The following is a 20,786-nucleotide window of genomic DNA, read 5'->3' as shown; positions in this document are numbered from 1 at the left end:
AACTCCACGAATCCAACCCAATTACTAGCCACGAATATAGACACCATTTTAGTCTTCTATTCAAACGTCCTACCCCTCTCCCAAGCAATACACACTCCCAATTCCCTTATAAATTCAATCATAATCACTCCTACAAAATATAATTTAATAATCACACAAACTAACCCAAATCACATACAAAATGGGCATGGTATTCGGTAAAATCACAGTCGAAACCCCAAAATACGAAATCCTTAAATCAACACCCGACTACGAAATCCGCAAATTTCCGCCCTCAGTAGTCGCGGAAATAAAATACCACCCGTCTGAAATGAAAAAAAACGACAAAGACGGGGGATTCCTCATCTTAGCCCAATACATTGGTGTATTCGGTAAACCTCAGAACACTAAAGTGGAATCTATCGCAATGACAGCCCCTGTCATAACACAAACCCAAACCCAAACCCCATCTTCTGAGTCAATCGCAATGACGGCCCCAGTTGTAACTAAAGGAGAGGGTGAGATGGTGACGATGCAGTTTATATTGCCGTCGAAATATAAGAGTGTGGACGAGGCGCCGAAGCCGGTGGATGAGAGGGTGGTGATTAAGGAAGAAGGGGAGATGAAGTATGGTGTGGTTAAGTTTAGTGGGAATGCGAGTGATGGTGTTGTTAAGGAGAAAGTTGAGAAACTTAAGAATGTGTTGGAGAATGATGGGTTTAAGATTGTTGGTGAGTTTTTGTTGGCTAGGTTTAATCCTCCTTGGACTTTGCCTATGTTTAAGACTAATGAAGTTATGATTCCTCTTGAATGACTTCCAGTTTTTTACTCTTTCTGTCTCGGTTATTTGTTTACGTTTTGTTATTTGTATTGGTATTGGTGTCGCGTGTTTTGTAAAGTAAGAATAATGTGTTTGTGATTGATTATATTTGTATTGATGTTAATGTATATATAGTTCTATGCCTTCAAGGGTTCAATGTTGTATAAAGGAGCTCTTGTTTTCTCATTTCTACCTACAAACTTAGTTCCAAAATATTAACTAGTTTAGCCGGTACAATCATGTGGATCGTACACATGACCTGAGTTCGAATCTCGTCAACCTCCAGTTCCACAAAAAAAAAACATACTAAGTTATGAGTGGTTAAATTGAATTCAACTTAGGTCATGGAATCTGAGCTAATAATAATCACAATTGAATTCAAGGTAGCTCATTTCAAGCATACCCAAGAGCAATCTAGAGATTTTGAGTCTGTCACTCTTGGGTGACTTGGTATACATGGTTTGCAGGCTATCACGTACACCCGAGGGTTTATTCAGTGCGTACCAAAAGTGCGGAACATATTTAATCATATGACGGATACGATAAGCCAGTTAAATAGACGTTTTATTCAATTAGCTTCATTCACTTGAACTATTTGCGTCAAATTGCGCTTAACTAAATAAAATATGAAAGAATGCATACGGAATTGAGATATTAAAAACGAGAGTACAAAGCAGATGTCAACTAGCTTAGTGGCTAAAGTCATGACAAATGGTACTAATGACTTTAACATTAAAAACGCCCTTGTGACTTTCTTTACACCGAAAAAAAAAACAAAGGGAGTACCAAAATAAATAAGGATAGTGATAGGGCGCCACCGGGTGACGCCCAAATTGGGTGCCACCCTCTCACAAGCATTCTTTATTGAAGGGCCCCGCACTCATCCCATGTGAGAGGGTGGCGCCCAAATTGGGTGTCACCCGGTGGCGCCCTTTCATTTTCCAATAAATAAAGATCAATCTTCTTTGAAGGGAACAACTTTCGATTAATTGATGGAGGCAATCAAATCCTGAACATTTTATATGTATTTGTTGGTTGTATTGTACTCCGTATCAAACAAAACTGACTAATGACAACAACTCTACTCTTGAATTTCCTAAATCCATCATATGTTACAAAACTTAAACACAAGTCAAGTATGGAGTATGTAAAAACCTATACAACAACTCTTTCAGTCTCCTCAGAATCCAAAAGTTGTGTCCTCAAATGGACACTTAACCGGACCGCCTCAAGACTTGACCGATAAGCCTTTACTACACACACGACCCTTACTAGCCTCCCTCGCTCAGGTACTTCACCTTAGAATCAAAAGTTGTCCTCTTAAATGAACATTTAACCGGATCGCCTTAAGTCTTGGGTACCCGATTGTTGCTCAATTTCTTGTCCCAACTCTTGGTTGTTAGGCTTACGACAGACGCAGTCAGGATAGGGGTTTGCATAGAAATGTTCCTCGACTCTAGGTGACTCTCCTGGTTCTCTTTCATACGGTGCTCCAAGACGATTTGTGTGCAAAGTTTTAACTTCAGTTGAGAAATCTTCCCAAGATATCATCCCTTCATCTAGCTCATCAACAAGCCTAACAAAATTTTGCCTGCAATTACGCAAGGAACCAAATTAGCATCGCGTTCATGTGAATTAGAAGTACTCGGGCAAATTCTCATTTCAGACAGGTGGTATATATAAAAAGTCATCCTTGAGGTCCCGGGTGGCTTGGGTCTAGTGGTCTCATTTTGCCTGCAAATTAGAAGTACTCGGGCAATACCGAAGTGGCTTGGGTCTAGTGGTGTCCCGGGGGTACCGTAAGGTACTAACACCTCATCCTTGAGGTCCCGGGTTCGACGCCCTTGACGGGAGCACTGAGGTATTGCACGGTGGCCCTTTGGATCTGTTAAACGGGGTGCCGGCTTTCCGTGCTGTCGCGTATTCCCGAGGTTTGGGCTCGCCGGATTCTCCTTATGATCTCTGGTGTAATGACACTCGTCATAGTTCTGACTAGGCGGATCCAATAAGGTTTGAAAGGAAGTCATTTCCCTTGCTTGTAAAAAAAAAAAAAAAAAAAAGTCATTTCAAACGAGAAAGAAGGAAGAACGAACCTATCAGGGTTGATAGTCTTCCTAAACCCCTCAAAACGTCGATGACCCTGCACGGCCTTAGCCATATTCCCATCATAAGTGTAAACAAAAACATCGCTTTGAAGAGCAACGATATAATCCAATGCAGCAAGCCGGTTGGAGTAATTCTTAAAGGGCTCCAACTCTTCATCAGTAGCCAATGTTGAGTGAGTATAAACATTGGGGTACTCGGAAAGGAAGGCATCCATGCTGTTTTTACCATAGCTCTCTCCCGCGACAATATAAATTGTTGTCGAGGAAGGGTAGTCCATGGCTTTAAGAAACAAAGCCGCTTCCCTAGGAGTCATAGGACATCCGCCTTGTAATCTTCGCTCTTTACTATCGATCTCTTTTTCTTTCCAGTGTTGTGTGTTATATCTCATTGTTTGAAGTTCAACGGCCTCGTCCTTCGTCAAGTTGTGGTTGCAGCCTGTGAATGCCAACATATCCTTCTCGTATCTGTAACGCACAAGGTAATAATCGATCAATGTAAAGTTATCAAAATAAGATGAGAAATCCGAGATACCCTCTCTATCCAGTAAATAGTTTACGTTTGCTTTATTTTATGCAGGGAAATTAAGCAAATGCAAACTACTGACTGTAAATGAACTTTACCTCAAATGTAAGGCAATATAGTGGTCAGCGTAACCCTTTAGCCTATCGACTAATGTGGCACCCAATCGTTCAATCTCAGGAGTGTATCGGAGAGCCTCGTAATTAGCAAGACAACGGATTTTTTGTAGTTTGATATCAAGGCCATTGTTGGCAAGACGAGAGTCAGAGTGAGTGAAGTACATCACTTTTACGCGCCTTAATCTTGTAATCAACTTTCTGTAGTACGATGCCTGCCAAGTCGAGTTTAATTTTAGCACAAATTCTCATTGAAGACGGGCATATCCGTCACAAGCTGAAGACGGGTCAAGTAATACCCAAGTGGGTGGATAAGACAAAAGCAGAATGGTATTCCCTAGGCATTCTGCTTTTGTCTTAGCTACCCACTTGATATTACTTGACCCGTCTAGACGACCTGTTTTTTTAGATACATCTGTACTAAGATAGTAAGATTGCAGTATGGTAGTTGATTCAAATGTATACATTACCGGTGACCAGGAGATGGGAGCGAGTTTGTCTCGCTTCACACGTTTATATTCAGGAGGTAAGGAATCAACTATCTCAACATCATATTTCAATGTGTCAATGAAATGTTTCCAATCAAAAATGTCTTTGAAGTCGCTGCAAAAACCAAAATTGCTAACATGTTAAGACGGATATTGCCATTTTATAGCGATATATGAAGTCTATAAAAATAACATCAGTACTCGTGAGTGTAACAAGCGATGTCTTACCTGCGGTCAGTCCAAAACGACTCATGATCCAACGAAGGAAGAACCAAGGTTGCATTCATAATATGAGCTATCGCGACCATGTCACATATCTGAAATTACAAATTATTCGAGTTAATTAGTTAAATTCAGGGCTAGGGGTGTTTTTTTTTTTCGATTTTGGGTTGAAATGGGATAAAGATTAATGTTTTTCTTACGCCTGTACGCATCTGATTCAAGCCACCATTAGCATGGACCTGTAAGTAACCATTTCTCCCTCTTACTCTACCTGCAATTAGTACAAATTAAAGGGATAAAGAGTTTGTTATGAATAACAGAAATTATTGTGTAATGTGTAAGACCGTTATATACTATGCCTACTTAAGACGATCTTATTCTATAATTCAACTGTAAAATAACGAGTTTATTGGTTTTGGTGTCAATTGAAAGAACACTTACGGTCCGGATAATTGCTTTTGGAGATACATTTGTACAAGTTTTCACTATTTGGTTTCTTCCAAATTTCTGGATTCTGCACAAACATTAAAAAAAACCAAGATTATTAGTTTAATCAGTGGTGAAACGAAGGGGCTAGTAATGACAGATTATCTCTATGAACAATGGAAAAAAATAAATTTTGTAGTTCAAATTATTGCTTTGTTCAAAACATGCTCTTTATTACAAAATTCACAAGTAATCATATTTCCACGGTTTTAATTAGATTTGACAAAGAGGTAAATATGAAAACCTCACTATCGAACTTTGGAGATATCCACACACCTACATGTCTTTATCATCAGGCCTGGCAAAACTGACTTGACAAGAATAGCTCGACCTATATTTGATCCGACACCAGAACTAAGAAACTGAGAATGATCGATAACCCAAATTGACCCGACCATTTATCACCCGACCCGAATATTTATTGTTTCACACGATTCATCATCCCACTATAACTTGATAATAACACATCCGAAAATGACTAGAATCTGAATTTACCCGTCCCAAACCGATCCAATTTGAACCCGACATAATTAACCCGTTTGCCAGGTATACTTATTATCTTTTATGCTCACAAAGTCATATCTTTAGAAAAAAAGACAAAAATAATGGAGAATAGAATGAGTCAACAATACATTTTAATTTATTTTCTAAATTAAGAAATAATCAACAATTACAAGTACAAAAATAAGTAACGTTATGTCGTTGTAGGTGTATTATGTAGTCGGTGACGTTCATTTTCTTTGCCTTGTATTTCAATAAATGTTGTACAAAGAATCCAAAATCAATTATAAGTCTAACATGTTTCATTCAAACTTATAGCAACGTGCAACCAATCACTTATTATTGCTTAATGTCTTAACACCGTGTCATGAAGCGAAATAAGGTGGAAAAAGACGAAAGAATGTCCTCCAAATAATATGAATTTAATACTAGGAAGACTTGAATATATGATTGAAAATTTTGGTAGGAGAACATATTAGTTATGTACTATAATTAAAAAATCTAAAAAAAAATGAAAATTTTAACTAAAAATAGAATTCATCTGAGCTGAAAGGGTTGTACTTGGGCATAGACACATAGTGCGCCCTCGGGGTTAACCTAATAAGTCTTATTGGAAATCGATACTCCTATACTCCTATATGGTTGGGATTTGCGACATATAGACCTTAATAGGTTATACATAGGCAAAATACTGTCAAACGGAGTAGTAGTGATGCAAAAATAAAAAGTTACACCCATAATAAACTCCTTATCTATGCTATTGATTAACAATATAAGGAGATTCTTTATATAAAAACAATTCTTAAAATAGAAAACAAGTTTCATCCATATAAGCAATTTCTCCAATTGAGGAATTGAAGAATAAAAAGTTTCGTGTATAATGACGCATGTTGTTAAACACGAGATGGGTCTGACCTTACCCGCGGTGGAGGAGAGAAGTCTAACTCACAAGCCCAAGAATGCTCTTATCTCCCAAAACCAATTGGCAATGGGAGAAACACCCCTAGGCCTTATAAGATAGACAATCTTTCTCTTTTTCACCGATATGGGACTCACAAGTGGATTTATACTCCAACACATGTATCACTGGAAACCGGTGATATTAGATCATACTATTGTCATTCCGACATTCTCCAAACTATTTTATATCTTTACTATATCAGCTTAGGTACAACTGTACACGGGTATTTAAAGATTCGTATACCAATTTTAATTATCAATGTTGTGATAGGTTAATATCGAGTCGAGTGAGGTCAAGATGACACTAACAGTCTAACACACATATTCATAACTCATAAGTCATCATAACTTGCTACACGAGGTCAAGATGAATTAAGTCTTGATTAATACTAAAGTTGACTAATCCCAACATTTTTTACTCAATAGTAACACAAGCGTTCGGTAAAGTATCAATTTCACTAAATTAATCCTCTAGTCAGTCAATGCATAAGCGTATTAAGATGCTGAAAACGCGATTTCAACCCCTAATTGTCCCATGACTAAATCTTCTAAGTTAAAATACATCGTGGATATCCACAACTTCTCAACTTATATGCATAATTGCATACGTATGTTTTAAAAAAAAAAAAATAGTCCAACTTGTCACTAATTTCATACAGTACTTGAAACAATAATCACACAAACAAATTATTAATACTCGCTCCAATTATCGCGCCATCGGTATATTATTGGACGGAAATTATATGGCCAATCATTAAAATTATTCTTCGTTTGTTCTATTTTAAATAATTGATTAATTTATATCATCAAAATTTAGAAAACGAACCTTGACACATAAATTACCTTTGATCATAAATGACGCGGTTAAATATTAAATTATTTTAACATGCACTTTTGTACCCGGTTGGGTTAATTGAAAAAAAAATACTCGTAGTACGGAGTAAGATTTAATAGATAAGTCATCGAAAAAATCCTTACATATACACGCCATTCCGATATTATAACTTTATTTTTCGACCAACTAACCACTTGCACTTTGTTATTGTGTTTTTACGGTTCGTACTTTGTTTTTTACGTGAAAAGTTCCTCGATACTTATCTAACCGAAAAAAAATCCTCAAACGACTTGAAACATTCAATTATTTGGATTATAAATTCATGAAAACATGAAGCATTATGAACCTTTAACCAAAAAAGTCATAATTTTAATCAGAATTATAATGCTACCCACTTATTATAGACGAGAAATAAATAGAATTTAACAAAAAAGTACGTACCATTAATTTATCGTCAAGGAGGTGCTTGGTGCCAACAACATTCTCACGTTTATCTTCACTAGACTCAGAAACAACATTCTCAACAAAATTCGTACCCCCTACGTGCAATATCAACCCACCATTATCGCCTCCGCCACCACCACCGCCGCCACCATTATTATTTCCGTCTCCATCGACATTACTATCGACTTTAACGACATTAACACTTTCTTGTGTCCTATGGTGCATATCAATCAAATGAGTACCCAACAAGGACACCTTAACAAAAACCGCCATAATTATAAAAAATAAAAATAAAGTCAATATCCGACGGCCCGTATTTTTTCCCAATCGCAACCGTTGAAAAATCTCGGCCGTACGTAAAACTACAACACCAAAATAAGACACCCATGTCTCTGGTAAACACAATATCCTACGTCGTACTTGTTTTAACATTCCTTGTAGTTTGTGTTTGTTGTTTTGAATTTGGCCATCGCTGCAGAATGCTGCAGCGATGACCTGATCATCCTCACCGTTTAAATCCAACATGTCACAATTAGTATCTAATATAACATCCCCAATTCGCCGCCTTGCGGTGGTTGATAACCCGGGACTTCCACCGCTACCACCACCACCACCTGTCATCAATACAGGGTGCACTGAATGCTAATCACCAATTGGTTTTAGGATGCAGAATTATCGTATACACGTAAAAATTTGTAAAAACAAGGTTGTGTTGGTAATCAAGTTTATATTATGTTGGGATATATAGGAATTATAATAGGAATAGGATGTAATTATATTTCTTTGATTAGGATGAAGAAAAGATAGAAAAGAAGCAGAATTGTGGGATAAATAGGAATGTGTTTTAATTGTATTTTGTTATTAATTAATAATTACCTTTTTTGTGTTTTGTTCTCCTTAATGATTTTTTTTTTTTTTTTTTTTTTTTTTTTTTTTTTTTTTGATGTTAAGGAGAACTGGAGGGGAAAGAAGGGAAAGAGGTGGGGAATTTGATTAATGAATAATGATGATTATGTTGTGTTGTTTATGTGTTTGTGGCTTAATTTGCTAAACTTGTGGATTTGACTTTGGGAAAATAATTGACTTGTTAAAAGGTCTTTTTCCTCCAACAAGTCGGCATGAACTATGGTATACAACCAAAATTGTAGTTGATTATATATTCTTGAGATACCGTCTCTCACTATATTAATGAGAGACAATTAATAAATAAATTAAAAACTAAAAAAAAAGATAAAAATTGAATAAAATAATAATTATCTTTTATGAAAGAGGTCTTTCATCACTAACATTAATAAGTGACCATCTCTCTTCGGAATTTGTGTTATACATCAAATGTAGAGACCATCTCTCTTACGAATTTCTGTTATACATCAAATATAATACCAATTTATAGGCTATACAACTAGTTGTATATGTTGTACGTTATAAAATCTGAGCTTTGTGATAAAATACTCGAGCTTTATGATAAAGAATATGAGCTTTATTAGAAAGTATTAAGTTCATTCATTTATACATTAAAAACATGAACTTTGAATTAGCTCAGAAAGAATACATATAAGCTCGGATTCTTATTCATTGGTTTTACAATGCTTATGGTACAACTGGATGTATAATCCTATTTTTGATATAATACAAGTGTACAATTGGTTGTGTAATTTCTGAATTTTAATACTCCCTCCAAGTTCCTATCATCTTCCCCTTTCTTTTGGGCACCGAAAATAAGAAAGGGGAAGAAAAAATGTAAAGAATTAATATAATAATATAAGTTGTAAAGTTTATAGGAAAGAAAAAGTAATAAAAAATGAATAATGAATAAGGTAATGGAAGTTGTTGATTTTTAATAATAATAAAGAATGAATTAAACTTACCAAAAAAAGGAAAGGGTAAAGATAATCAAACTAGTGTGAAAAAGGAAATAGGGATGATAATAGGAAATTGGAGGGAATATAAAGTTTTCGAGTTTTTTTTTAAAGATTATAAGTTTTACTATGGCTCTGTTTGGTAAATGGCATATTGGCCAAATTTCAGCATATTGGAGAGGTTTAGCATGTTTGACTTACGAATATGCTATTTAGAGCGTTTGGTTAATGGCATATTGAAATAGCATATTGGGGTCGATATCTTTATTTTGCAATATCTTTGCTCCTACTAAAGCATATTAGGTTAGCGGATTGGAATGAAAAAATATTGTCATATTTACCCCCTTAAAAAATATTACCTTTCCTTTTATATATTTAATAAATAATTTATTCATATCCTTATTTGTCATTTTACAAAGAATCTAAACAATCTGCTAATCTAAAACTGTCAATTACCAAACACCTCTAAAACAATTCTGCTAAATAAATCTGCTAGTCAAATCTGCTAAATCATTATGCTAGTTAAATCTGCTTTCTAAATCTGCTTCTGCTAATATTAATCCGTTGTTTACCAAACAGGGCCTATAACTTTTTGAGCTCGTTCGCTTAAACCTTAAATTAAAAAAATATATAATATTGCTCAATCTATACATATAAATTAAGTTAGTTTTAAGTTTTGACATCAAAAAATTAAAATATAAAAACTCAGAAAAAATACTTATAAGCTCGATTACCAAAAGGGTTTGATGTAATACATTAGATGCATAAACTTTTTTTTCTCAGAATTGAAGGTGAGAGCATCTATGATATCTCTTTGAGGAAAATCTACATTATATAAACTATATATTCGGGGAACAGATATAATTTACCGTAAACCGGTATGAATTAGAGTTAAAGATTAAATGGATACTTTAATTACGGTATAAGTATGAAATTATAGAGTTACTTTAAATCACTATCAACATAATGGTCTCCCAATAACATTAGTAAAAGACGGGGATCGGGACTTGTTATCTTATAATTCATGAAATTTTTATCTTAAATACAAATTCGTTGACATTAAAATTATCCTTGCAAGTTGCAGCTCTTCATACCGGAAAAAAATAATCAAATTTAACATTTTTTCGATCCCTTTATGCAACTAGTATACACCGATACACGTACACCATGGCCAATTGGCCACACTGATCAAAATCAGAGGCAAATCCAGCCCACGTTTATGTGGGCTTAAGCCCAATTGCCAAGGATATGCATCTATGACTCTATGATGTTGTGCGGAAGTTGGTCTCACGGCATTGAGACGGCAGGCCGTCCAAGAGAAGATCGTCAGCAATCCGACGAGGTGGGTTGAGGCTTAGTGGAGGCAACAAAAGTCTTGGCCTGATGAATCTTTGTGTCTAGCCCAAGTAGAACCTTGGGCTCTGATACCACTTGTTGTGCGGAAGCGTGAATACCTCGTGTTGGGCCTTTGCTGCACCGGTGTCCAATGTCCATAATAGTACGATATTGTCCGCTTTGGGCCAAACCCTCACGGATTTACTCTTGAGTTCCTTCCCAAAAGGCCTCGTACTATTTTATTTTGTAGACACTTGCATCTTTATTCTATTGATGTGGGACATGGGTTTGCACCCTAACATATGAGGTCCAATTTTCTATTCTTTTCCCCCCCAGAAAAGTGGTTATTACCCCCATAACCTTGTACAATTGTGAAATTAACCCCCACAACTTTCAATTGGAGTGTTTAGGCCTCATAACTTACCTAATAAGTGAAATTAAACCCTTTATCAAAATCTCACGAGAATTTCAATTTATCATATCACAAAACTAAAAATGGTTATGTTTTTATGAAAATATGAAATAAAAGTTTTACAAAATTAATCAATTTTTTTTTGCATAAATAAGATAAAATAAAATTAAAAATATTTTACGAAAAGTCGAATAATTTATTATTTTTATATAAGTACAGGTTTTTCAATTTTTTGTAAAAAAAATTCAATTACAAAAATACTTTGTTAGGTAGTTGTGTTTAAATCAGAAGTCGAAATAAAAGATTTTCATAACAAAACATATAAAAAAATATAATTAAAGGGTAAAAACATATTTAAAATTTTCTATTTTTCAACATTTCAAAAAAAATTACACATAAAGTATCATAATATACGTGTTGGTATATTATGATATTTTGGTGAGATTTTATATTGGGTTTGATTGCACCTTATGTGAAACTTACGGGGCCAAATTACTCCAATTGAAAGATGTGGCAGTTAATTTCACAATTACACAAGTTATGGAGGTCACCAAAAAAAACTTCATATCTTTCCCAAAAATATTAGCTATAATTATCGACTTATTGTGATCGTTTTTTGTGATCCAAACTTTTTCGAAAATAAGCTCTTAACAAAGATGTTAAACTACAAGAAGAAAATTTGCTACCTCAAATTTCATTTGTAGCTCTGCTAATACAAGGTTAAGTAATTTACACGAATATTATCGTACATTTATAAGCAATTTGACCCTAGATACGTTGAATTCCTGATTCCCAATCAAAATAAATGAAAAATAACCTTTCTCAGGGTTGTTTGGTTATCCTTTTAAATTCATGGGATTTTCAAAATCCCATGAATTGCAATATTAGCACTTGTTTCGTTGCCAAAATCATGAAAGTGAGACTTCCTATGGAATTTAAGTTCCTCCATTACGGAGGGAGTCCACATGAATTTAATGTCCATATGCCAACCAAACACCTTTTACCCAATACACATGAATTTTTATTTCATATGATATTAAAGTTGATGTGAATTATCTTCCCTTATGGCAACCAAACAACCCTGTGTATTTACTTGACATCAAGGGTTAATGATCTCCGTAAAAAAAGTTAAACCACAATTATACCAACTTCATTTTCACCCCTCTTTTTTCACCCCATCGATTATTGTCATTTTTCAGTAACTTTTTTTTTTTACCCCTTCCCCTTTCACCAACAATCTCCCATTGTTGGTTGTTCATTAATAATAAAAAAAACCCGTCAATGGGAGAACAACAACAACAAGACACAGACACCACCATTACAAATACATCAACACCCACATCGGACGACGAAACGTCCGATGTGGTACAATCAACAATTAAGCCTCACGTTTCCTTAATCCAACCCTCACAAAAGAAAAAACACCACCACTACCGTTCTAGACCATTACGTGTTTTACGGTCGATATTCCGATCATTTCCTATTATTTCTCCTTCATGCAAGTTTCCTGAGATAGCTCAAGGAGGACGTGTAGGGAGCAAGATAACATGCACGTTATTCGGGTATCGAAAAGGACGTGTTAGTCTCGCCATGCAAGAAAACCCTAAATGTCTTCCTACGTTAGTTATTGAACTTGCCATGCAGACTAACGTGTTGCAGAAGGAAATGAGTTTAGGTATGGTAAGAATAGCCTTAGAATGCGAAAAAAATGTAGAAAAAGTTCATAAAATACGGCTTTTAGACGAACCGATTTGGACGATGTATTGTAATGGAAAGAAGATGGGTTATGGTGTTAAAAGGGAAGCCATGGATGATGATTTGAATGTTATGGAGCTTCTTAAGGCGGTTTCTATGGGTGCCGGAGTTTTACCCGGAAAATCGGAAATTGAAGGATGTGATGGTGAACTTGCTTATATAAGAGCTCATTTTGAACATGTTGTGGGATCTAAGGATTCTGAAACATTGTATATGTTAAGTCCTGATGCTAATGCTAATGTTGATGGCCCTGAATTGAGTATATTCTTTGTGAGGCTTTGAGAAAACCGTCTTAGGTATGAAACGGATCCAAACATATATCTCTTACAGTAGTAATTAATGTTCATTACTAACCGGGTATAGCCTGTATAGGTTTCTTTAAATCCGTTTTACGCTTACAGCCGTCTGAAATAAGAATTTAAATCCGTTTCATGCTTACAACCGTCTGAAACAAGAATTGTATTGAGCAAAATGTTGGATGGGTGGAGTCATAGTTGTATCAAAATGTAATGTGTGTATGTAAATAGGTAGAATTTTGTACATTATGTTAGTATGATTATTTTTTCGATGTCAAAAATATAGGGATACGACTCTGTAGATCCGACTCACTCATCCGGCTCCTGAAATCCTGAATGCTGTGCAATTTTCGGATGGCTTGAGGGCGAGGCACTGAGAGATGATGTATATGGTTTTGCCGTTTTGGATGATGATATACAAAATGCCTTCATCAGTTTATTTAAAATTTACAAAAAAAACTCCAAAAAAAAAAAAAAAAATTTACAAAAAAATCTATAGGAATATACTAGTGTTCAGTAAAATAGCATGATGTTATTACAGACAGTAGACTATATAAATTAATCCACACCCAAGAATACCGAAATATATGGTTTTAGCCGAACATAAGAAACTATGGTTTGAGCCACTCGAAGCAAGGGCAAATTCCCCAGCAAAACCGACCAGGATAGTTGTCTTTCAAATATACTTCTCGACTGAAACCGATAATATAGAAAGTGAAAGCCTGAGTACCACGAGCCATGGTGATGCGTGTCACTGGAACAACGGAGATAGTATGGCGTTCACATATGACCCTGGCAGTCGGAGGAACAGGAGCTCTATCTGCAATAACTTCTGAAGAAAATTTGTTCAAGAAATAGGAATCTGCAAAAAAGGCTGGTGTACACTGATAAGCCTGTACATTGCACAATTGCACTCCTTGAGCTCTATGGAACACGTCATCCGGAACTGAGGCTGCTCCTTTCCTCGCGCTTACTTTCCGTGTTGACAGCGTTTTCCTGGAAGCAAAGTTTTCTTAGATATTTGTAATGGTTGAATGAAAAGTGATGAAAAATTAGCCTTCTAGACAGTTTAAAAGAGATTGCCCCTTGTGCCACACAGTTCTCAGCATTATAATACGCGGAGATGTTTTCATTCATTATAATACACAGTTCTCAGCATTATCAGCATTCAGCTCAAATCCCAGGGAATAAAACTGCGAGTATTACAATCACTTCCTCATAGGTGTCTCGTGGAAGGCTGATTCATTTAGTATTTAACTAATCTGACTAAGTTTAGAGTTGGTGGAACAAATTTCGGAAGCATTAAAGTCAAATAATTCCAGAGACTTTCAGTCACTGTATCCAAACGAGACCATTCTCTGAGCAATACGTCTCAGGTTCCCGTTTGACAATATACCCTACGCGCTAAAGACTATTTTTTTCTCAAAATTGGATCCCTAGCCATAGGATATTAGGATGAGAGCTAATTCTCGGCTAATGGCAGCATGGATCAACTCCGGAGCCGGGATTGCGCCAGATAAAGTTTGAGGGCACCACCAAGCAGATAATGATGTAATAACTTATCAAACAGGTCACGCAAACATTCAGAGAAGTAACAACATACTGCTCAGTAACGGAACTAAATAGTAAGCACCATACTCACCATTTGATGACAGCAACACTTCGAGCAAGAAGAAAGCCACTCCCTTCACATATCTTGCATTTTATCAATCCACGGGAGCCGCAAGTAGCACATGGAATTTTTCCCTTTCCATTGCATTTCACGCAACTGTATAAGTGAAACCAAAGTAAATAACGCCTGATGCACATTTACAAACAAGCTGTGTGGAGCCTCTAAGAACTAAAAATCATTGCAGAATCAAAAATATCTTAATTACTTCGTACTTTAAATGACAGTTCTATTAGACTTTCATACTTATTAAAAAGGTTAGATTAAGTTAAGACTATAATGTCTTAGCAAAGTGGTAAATGGGATTATGGGAAAAAGCTAATTGGTTGAAGATGAATATCAAAATAGTCAAATACGGAACCAACCAAACAAAATGAGGATAGTTATCATAGAAGGCAAAATTTAAAATCTTACATCGTGTCAGACCCATCCCTATGTGCACATAAACCCCTTCCATAACAGGATGGACATGGAGTCATCTGGTTTTCTTTGTAAAATCCAGGTTCTTGATCTGCATTGCATGTAGGACAGACTGTATCTCCTCGACCCTCACAACCTATGAATTCACATAAGCTGGAGTGAAACAAAATCCCATTGCTGTTCAAAATTTATTAAAAAAAAAATTGCCATCCCTTAAGACCACAACAGATAACATACCTGTGCATTTTTCAGTGGCTTCAGAATGCGGAACTTTCATTCTTGTTTCCTTTTCAGGTATGAATAAAACAGGGAACTGGGCCCTCAGATCCAATTCCCAGACCCCAAGTTCGAGTCCAGCGTCTTTGCCATCTATTTTTTCACCATTATATGACACTTTTTCTCTAATGATTTCTCGTTCCTCCATAAATGTATCCAACGTCCCGACATAAACATTGCAATCCTCCACCATCTGTATCTTCCATGTACGAGCAGGACGACTTCCCCAGCAACAGTGATGACCAACATGGTCAATGAGCAACTCTCTTATCTCAGCTTCGTCTAATGCTTGCCTGAGTGGGAAACTCAAATCAGGAATCTATGGCTATAAAAAGACCTTGACTGGACCTGCTACCAGATGTTTATGCACCTTTCTTTTTAAAACAGAGATACATCTACATTATCAAAAAAGATAAGAAAGGATAAATCTGTTCAAGACGATATTACAAATTACCCCGGAAATGCAGTAAAACTGCAAGGATCGTAATAGGATTCCACTTGTCCCTTACAACCCCAAGCATGCTTAGCACAAATAGAGGTGTGAGACAGGTACGTTACTCAACCTTTAAGATATTCAAGAGACAAGATGTTCCGTAAAAGATATACTGATATAGGAATTCCTTCCTAGCCAAAGACACCAATATACAACAAGGCTGCTTTCTGCCTAGTGGCGGACTCAGGGGTGCGCACAGCACCCCCGTGCGCACCCTTGGTTGGCGGAATTTTTTTTTTTAAACTGAAACGTAAAACACGAATGTATACGCTTTCCGTGTAAACATAGACAATAGTCAAGTAGTGGCTTAGTGGATAAAGCGTCCAATTCTAAGGAAGAGCACACAGGTTGGATCCCCCTGAAGCGCTCTTTTATTTTATTTTTGGCTCTTTGACTTGTACTGCATTTTGTGCAAGTTGTTCAAATCTTAAAACCTTAATATTTTTCTAAAAAAAACCGTAGTATTGAAACTCCTCCTTCACCAATTTTGTGATTTAGATGTTAATTTTCAGTTCTCTTAGATAAAATTTTCTATGACATTTTATTTTTTGCTTTTTGTTTTGATTATTGTCGTCTATTTATGATTTTGTGTTGTGAAATTTGATTATGTAATGACGATGATGAAATTTTATCTCTAATTATTTTGCAATATCGTTCGATTTTTTTTTCTTTCAATTGTGCACTCCCACCCTTAAACTTCTGGGTCCGCCACTGTTTCTGCCTAGGCCTTCTTAGTTCTCTACCCACTCTGGCTAATACTACATAGAGCGCCTCCTTGCAGATCTTGTATCTCTATTAAGTTAGAGTACTCCAAAGACATTATGTGCAAATAGATGGGGCATGTATAGAAAATGAGTTGCCAGGCTTCCATCTCTCATAAGTCTATGCCATAGATGACATGAAGGGGGACCGGGTTCAAATTTCAAAATAACTTAGTGCAATCGATGGAATATGTTATAATTAAATTTCTTACGAGTCACTGGTTAAAACAAAAAGAAGAGCACAAGAATTGAACTAATAAAATCAAATGGAAGGCATAAAGAAAAAAGAAATACTCCGTATTAGGCACGATGAAGATAAATGACGCAAGTTGTAGACATTGGCATTGAGAACTAAATATAGCATTTCACTCCAATTGTAAACATACCTTTGGAAGCCATGCGGATCTCTACCAAAATCTGCACCTGCACCATATGCACCATATCCACCCTGATACACAATCGCTTGTCCTGGAAGTTGTTACATTCATCAAAATTAAAGACAAGGACGTTGGATATCCAATTGGAGTTTCTCTCATCTCCCAAAAAATTATGCCAAATATAAGAACCCCGTGAACAAAGAGATGTATTAAATAAATGCCTTTTCGAAGAATTGGAAGAGAGTAAGTCGTAAGACCTAAACAGTTGAACCCATGCACGTAATTCCACAGCTTTTAGCTGGGAGAAGCTGGACTTGTACATAACCTTTTCGAGCAATATAGGTTTCACACAAGTTACAAAGTCAAGTACGAGACAAATGAAGCCTCACGACAGTGGACAGGTGAACAAGAACATTCAAAGCATTCTTCAATCATCAAGTTAAGGAACAAAGAGAAGGAACAAGCACAACCAAGACTAAAACTGAATTACTGAAGAGAAATTTCCAGTCACTTAAAATATCCCTCGTGTTGCCATGTAAATTGCCCGAGAGAACCTCCATATGCAAGAGAAGACCCACGAAGTTATTTCTAGATAGTCAAGTATGTCTATAGGAACTGGTAAGACAAGTGCCTTCATGAACTGAGACATTTTTCTTTTTTACCATGAATACATGTAAATTTGTGATACTATAAGCAAAATGTTAATAGTTTGATATGAAGTTAAAAGCTCCGTCAGAAAAAGAGCGTATGTGAACTAGTGGCTCCATCGGAAAAGGTAAGAGGATGAACAATTCAGTCATAATATTCCTACCTTTCCCTCCAGATACCTCTTTTCAAAGGAGACCTAAATTCCTATTAACACTGACATTGTGAGTCAAATGTACACAACATGCTTAGGGTTAAAGGCTATTTTGATTTTGCATAGACAAACGACTAGCAAAGTACACAACATGCGTATAGTTAAAGGCAAGAAAAACAATTGATCCACAACATTAGATTTCCATTACATCTAAAGTCGAAAACATTAAGACAATTTGATAGTTGAACATAAAATTGACCAAAAACAGATTACTGAAAACAAGTTCTAGTCATACATCTTTCTAAGGAAAATCACCACGATTCACATTGAATATCCTTGACATCTCAAATTGATTTCTCGAATAACAGTAAGAAAAGTAAGATAGCATCACTTGGTGGTACTAACTTTTTTTATCACCATTTCATATTTATATGTCACTTAAAACTTCAAATTTCTTCTGTTGCTTAGCATACCGAATACATTATATTTCCCTTTGGCTTACAACAACATGAATCTAATGTCTCAAGGCCCTCTGCAAATAGGAGTATAAGGGGTCGGATGTACACACCCTTACCCCAGTGGTAATCAAAGCTAGGAGACTATTTCCAAATAACCCATGATAAAATTTTCATTCAAGATTGCACCCAGTGTGTATTAGGAGTACTTCATAATAATACAAAAGGGAAAAAAAGAGCAGTTACTTTCCGTCATTTTGTTTTATTCCATCAGGTTGTCAACTAGAGAATTTCCCGAATCTAGGATTCTAAACTAGTATTCCGTAGTACAATACACATAAGCAATAAAGAAAGAATAAGTAAATCAAAATGCAGGGTTGTTAATGACATGAACATACCAGCAGAATAATTATCAGGCTCAGGAGAAGAGATTAAAGGGGCATGAAGAGAAGGTGGGTAAGGATTCTCTGATGAATAAGACGCGGCTGATCGAATTTCATCCACACTAAGATCAACCCCAGGTACTGATGTAGCTGGGATTACTGAATTAGTCCTACCCAATTGTTCATATGAGCTCCATCTTCCACTATCCTTCTCTAAAAAACACAATCACCCCAATTAAACCAACAACAATACCAACATCATTACCCTATTACTCAAAACCCGCAATTCTGCAAATTGCACACAGAATTGCAGTGTATGACTACTACTTCACAATAAAGAGAAGCGCAACTTTAGCAAGTCATATTACTTACAAGCTGGTCATGCTTATGACAGTCTCACACAACCTCTTTTCATTTCCACCTCTATTTTAATCGGTTGTGAAAACCATTTTAAATAAAAATTGTGACTTGTTACTCTTCCTTCGGAAAATGGGAAACAAGATGGAACACAAAAATGGGACAAAACCCGTTACTAAGTGGATGGCATGTTATAAGATAGAGTGTCGGACATAAAATGGGACAGATGATCAAAACCCGTCTACGACCCAATGAAAATAATCATAACAATTATAAATAATTCCTAAGAAATCATGAAATATATACTCGTACAAAAAAAAAAAAGGGGAGTAACCTGTAAGGAGAGGTTGATCTATGGTTTCGTTATGATGCTCCATTAATTGGGTAAAATTGGGAAATGGATTTGAGGGAAATTGGAGAAAGTGGGAGTGTATATATGTAGGTGAGAAACCTTGATTTTATGCGAAATTTTTCTTAGGAGGTAAGGAAAAACACCAAATGGGAGTGCTACGTCAAGGAATTAAGGTGTGATAAGAGCGAAGGAAGACAGGAGTTATGGTAGACACGGCAAATTCGTGGAAACTCGCTCTTTGTTGGTCGTATCGAAGATGACACATCAAGGGTATATTTCTCCCCAATTTAATATGATTAGAGAAATAAAAATTTCCCTACTACTAAGGACTTGCCTAAAATCCATGGAATTATTAAAGGGGTAAGTTTTATTGGGCGATCATTACTGGAGAAATTAATTAGTTGGGTAATGAGTTCCTTGATGATATGTTTGGCATAAGAGTAATGATTACTAAGTAGATCTTTTACTCCCTTAATCATTACCCGGGGGGAGGGTGGGTAATGTATTACCCCTTCACAAGGGTAATAATTCCAGGAGGTGAATAATTACCTACATACCAAACATGGGAAATACACCTCACATATTACTCCCTTATTTATTCCCCTCCTATTACCCTCAATCCAAGCAAGCCCTAAGAGAATAAAATTCTCTTAATTTTTCCTCCAAAAAGCATTTAACTAAATAAGGTAATAAATAAATTTTTTTTATTAAATTATTATCTTTTCGATGAATATATTCTTATAAATAAACTCTCATTATATTTTATTATAATAATAACTATAGACAATGGCAAACCAGTACTTGGAATCAATTCATTTGGTTAAGCCATCAATTCGAACATAGGCGGAGGGTGGTCCGAGCCTTCATGAAACTAATTTCAAATTTTCAAACAGGATGAGCTCATCCACACTCTATTACAAAGTAAAGCGCGAAAGTGGTAAATTATCCCCCTTATTTTAATTAATCGTGAAATTAAACCTTTTCGCAGAGTAATAAGTAAATTGAAATGTCTCCAATGACAATAACATAAGTTAAATTAAGTAATTTTTCTTTCTACTAAAACCATGTAGTACAAGTTAGGGGTGTGCGCTGGACCGGCCAGGAGGCACGCAGGGCTGAGGGTCAGCAGTCGAGGCACGACATGAGTGGGAGACCAGGCTGGATCGGGCCAGTGCTGGGTCAGTTTCGTCAACCCCGAGCCCAACCCACTTAACAACAGGCCGGACTAGGCCCCCTTGGAGTATTTTTTTTTTTTGTTGGACTAGGCCTGTGAAATGTGAACACTAGCTCGGCCTAAGGTGATGACCGGGC

General features: G+C 36.1%; 4 protein-coding genes across 4 annotated transcripts; 2 read left to right on the top strand and 2 right to left on the bottom strand.

The window, feature by feature from the left end:
• LOC141595485 (heme-binding-like protein At3g10130, chloroplastic) lies at positions 1–1,036 on the top strand. The gene has a single exon (XM_074415455.1). It carries the CDS (start codon positions 182–184, stop codon positions 791–793), a length of 612 nt encoding a protein of 203 aa, XP_074271556.1. The 5' UTR covers positions 1–181; the 3' UTR covers positions 794–1,036.
• Positions 1,037–1,763: 727 nt separating this feature from the next.
• Positions 1,764–8,481, bottom strand: LOC141595518 (O-fucosyltransferase 28-like). Its single transcript, XM_074415484.1, has 8 exons — positions 7,474–8,481; positions 4,692–4,764; positions 4,451–4,521; positions 4,257–4,345; positions 4,011–4,143; positions 3,526–3,755; positions 2,893–3,369; positions 1,764–2,390 (listed from the first exon to the last, which is right to left on the bottom strand). The coding sequence occupies exons 1-8, from the start codon at positions 8,095–8,097 to the stop codon at positions 2,132–2,134; spliced, it is 1,956 nt and encodes a 651-aa protein (XP_074271585.1). The 5' UTR covers positions 8,098–8,481; the 3' UTR covers positions 1,764–2,131.
• Positions 8,482–12,268: 3,787 nt separating this feature from the next.
• On the top strand, positions 12,269–13,445 carry LOC141595510 (protein MIZU-KUSSEI 1-like). The gene has a single exon (XM_074415478.1). It carries the CDS (start codon positions 12,364–12,366, stop codon positions 13,117–13,119), a length of 756 nt encoding a protein of 251 aa, XP_074271579.1. The 5' UTR covers positions 12,269–12,363; the 3' UTR covers positions 13,120–13,445.
• A 106-nt stretch (positions 13,446–13,551) lies between these two features.
• LOC141595505 (uncharacterized) lies at positions 13,552–19,730 on the bottom strand. Its single transcript, XM_074415472.1, has 7 exons — positions 19,458–19,730; positions 18,782–18,979; positions 17,139–17,220; positions 15,460–15,791; positions 15,217–15,358; positions 14,776–14,901; positions 13,552–14,129 (listed from the first exon to the last, which is right to left on the bottom strand). The coding sequence occupies exons 1-7, from the start codon at positions 19,498–19,500 to the stop codon at positions 13,745–13,747; spliced, it is 1,308 nt and encodes a 435-aa protein (XP_074271573.1). The 5' UTR covers positions 19,501–19,730; the 3' UTR covers positions 13,552–13,744.
• Between the last annotated feature and the right edge of the window lie 1,056 nt (positions 19,731–20,786).

Source organism: Silene latifolia, chromosome 1 (assembly GCF_048544455.1).
Source record: "Silene latifolia isolate original U9 population chromosome 1, ASM4854445v1, whole genome shotgun sequence".
Classification (NCBI taxonomy): domain Eukaryota; kingdom Viridiplantae; phylum Streptophyta; class Magnoliopsida; order Caryophyllales; family Caryophyllaceae; genus Silene; species Silene latifolia.
The sequence above is the reverse complement of the archived record's forward strand: the minus strand, read 5'-3'. Positions and strand labels throughout refer to the sequence as shown.

What these genes read in the sequence shown, in the direction of transcription:
- LOC141595485 (XM_074415455.1), top strand. Translation starts at nt 182, where the DNA reads ATGGGCATGGTATTCGGTAAAATCACAGTCGAAACCCCAAAATACGAA.
- LOC141595518 (XM_074415484.1), bottom strand. Translation starts at nt 8,097, where the DNA reads ATGACAGGTGGTGGTGGTGGTAGCGGTGGAAGTCCCGGGTTATCAACC. An exon ending in TGAATCAGATGCGTACAGGC is followed by an intron (nt 4,346 to 4,450) that starts GTAAGAAAAACA and finishes TTGTAATTTCAG; the next exon opens with ATATGTGACATGGTCGCGAT. An exon ending in TCGTTTTGGACTGACCGCAG is followed by an intron (nt 4,144 to 4,256) that starts GTAAGACATCGC and finishes TGGTTTTTGCAG; the next exon opens with CGACTTCAAAGACATTTTTG.
- LOC141595510 (XM_074415478.1), top strand. Translation starts at nt 12,364, where the DNA reads ATGGGAGAACAACAACAACAAGACACAGACACCACCATTACAAATACA.
- LOC141595505 (XM_074415472.1), bottom strand. Translation starts at nt 19,500, where the DNA reads ATGGAGCATCATAACGAAACCATAGATCAACCTCTCCTTACAG. An exon ending in AGATCAACCTCTCCTTACAG is followed by an intron (nt 18,980 to 19,457) that starts GTTACTCCCCTT and finishes TGTGTTTTTTAG; the next exon opens with AGAAGGATAGTGGAAGATGG. An exon ending in GCCTGATAATTATTCTGCTG is followed by an intron (nt 17,221 to 18,781) that starts GTATGTTCATGT and finishes AACAACTTCCAG; the next exon opens with GACAAGCGATTGTGTATCAG.